Source organism: Emiliania huxleyi (assembly GCF_000372725.1).
Source record: "Emiliania huxleyi CCMP1516 unplaced genomic scaffold EMIHUscaffold_638, whole genome shotgun sequence".
Taxonomy (NCBI): Eukaryota; Haptophyta; order Isochrysidales; family Noelaerhabdaceae; genus Emiliania; species Emiliania huxleyi.
In genome coordinates this window covers 14,293-15,963 of record NW_005197216.1, presented here as the reverse complement: position 1 = coordinate 15,963, position 1,671 = coordinate 14,293, and the positions used below count along the sequence as shown (strand labels likewise).

Sequence of the window (1,671 nt, the reverse complement as noted above, 5' to 3'; positions counted from 1 at the left end):
GGCTGCGGGCGGGGTCGGGCGGGGGCAGGGCGAGGGGCGCAAGCGGGTACGGCGGGCGGTGCGGGTGTGCGGGTGTGCGGCGCGGGTGTGCGGGTGTGCGGGTGTGCGGGTGTGCGGGTGTGCGGGTGTGCGGGTGTGCGGCGCGGGTGTGCGGGTGTGCGGGTGTGCGGGTGTGCGGGTGTGCGGGTGTGCGGATGTGCGGGTGTGCGGGTGTGCGGGTGTGCGGGTGTGCGGGTGTGCGGGTGCGCGGGTGTGCGGGTGTGCGGGTGTGCGGGTGTGCGCCTGCAGCAGCTCGGTCGGCAGGAGGAGCTTGTGATCACTCACAGACTTGCCAGCCTGCTCGTACAGGAGCAGCCGCCCCGTCTCTCCGCTCGTGGCGACGAGGGTGGCGTCCTCGGCGCGGTGCGAGCGGCTGCCCGCCGGCACCCGTCGCAGCACCGTCGTCATCACCGCGTCGCGGTCGGACTCGCGCCGCGCCTTGTGAGATATGGGGAGATATGGGGAGATATGGGGAGATATGGGGAGATATGTCGCGGTCGGACTCGCGCCGCGCCTTGTGAGACATGGGGAGATATGGGGAGATATGGGGAGATATGGGGAGATATGTCGCGGTCGAGCTCGCGCCGCGCCTTGTGCGCCGCAATCACAGAGCCGAGCTCGAGGTTTGAGACGACGTCGGCATGGCAGAGCACGAAGTCGGAGGTGATGACGCCGAGCGCCTCCACCTGCGCGCGCCGGAGACGCGGTGGAAGGGGCCGCGGACGGCGGCGGCGGGGCGAGGGCGGCGGCGTGTGCGGTAGGCGGAAGCCGCGCCTCGCGGAGGGCGTCTCCGGCCGAGAAGCAGGGCGACTTTGCCGCGAGGACGTGCAGCCGGACGGAGGCGAGGCGGAGCTCGAGCTGCGGGCGGGGCGAGGAGCGGGGTCGGGCGCAAGCGCGGGGAAAAAATTGGGCGGCGTGCGGCGGCGCCTGCGAATCGCGCACATACGAGATGACCTGCTCGGCGTGCGCGCAGCAAAACACAAAAATCTCCTGCACGCCCGACGCCGCCAGGAACTCGAGCGTGTACTCGATCATCGGCACGTTCACCAGCGGCATCAGCGCCTTTGGGACCTGGTACGAGACAGGCCGAAAGGCCTGCGGCGAGGAGGAGGCGTCGGCACTGTCGATCAGAGGTCCAGCTGCGGGAGCTCTCCGAGGGCGAGCGACGCAGGCCGTGGACCTGCGCGAAGGAATCGGCGAGGACGACGGCCTGGAGCACCGACTGCTGGGCGAGGTCGCTATCCGGCTGCTTGACCATTGCTGGTGAGGAGAGAGGTGCTCTGGGCCTACCCGCGCCGCAGCCGATGAGAAAAAAGAATTTCCGTTCCTACGTGGCACATACCCATCACCGAGTGGAACGCGCTCATGAAAGCACTGCACGGAAACGGAGTGAGCAAGGGCAAACAGAAGAGTGGGCTAAGAGCGGCCGCACATTGCTCGGTACCCCCCCTGCACTTCTAAGCCCGTCCCTGCTTGCTGCTAGGGCCTAGGGGGGGGGGTCTGACCCCCCCAGCAGCAGAGCGCTGCTGCTGGGGGGGGGGTCCCGACCCCCCCAGCAGCAGAGCGCACTGGACCCAGCTCCCGCCTCCGGCCGCTCCCCCTCCCGCCCCCTCGGCTCGTGTAGTTTGAGCG

At 69.7% G+C, this 1,671-nt stretch overlaps 1 protein-coding gene across 1 annotated transcript in view; it reads right to left on the bottom strand.

The window, feature by feature from the left end:
• EMIHUDRAFT_459808 (hypothetical protein) overlaps positions 1–1,334 on the bottom strand; it is a gene marked incomplete at its 3' end in the record, with an annotated part of 2,876 nt that extends 1,542 nt beyond the window's left edge. The window contains exons 1-5 of the mRNA XM_005763356.1: positions 1,220–1,334; positions 967–1,134; positions 814–897; positions 630–725; positions 321–477 (exon numbers count right to left, since the gene is read on the bottom strand). Of these exons, the coding sequence (XP_005763413.1) occupies positions 321–477; positions 630–725; positions 814–897; positions 967–1,134; positions 1,220–1,297 (583 nt within the window). The 5' untranslated portion in view covers positions 1,298–1,334. The remainder of the gene's footprint in view (positions 1–320; positions 478–629; positions 726–813; positions 898–966; positions 1,135–1,219) is intronic.
• Positions 1,335–1,671: the final 337 nt, after the last annotated feature.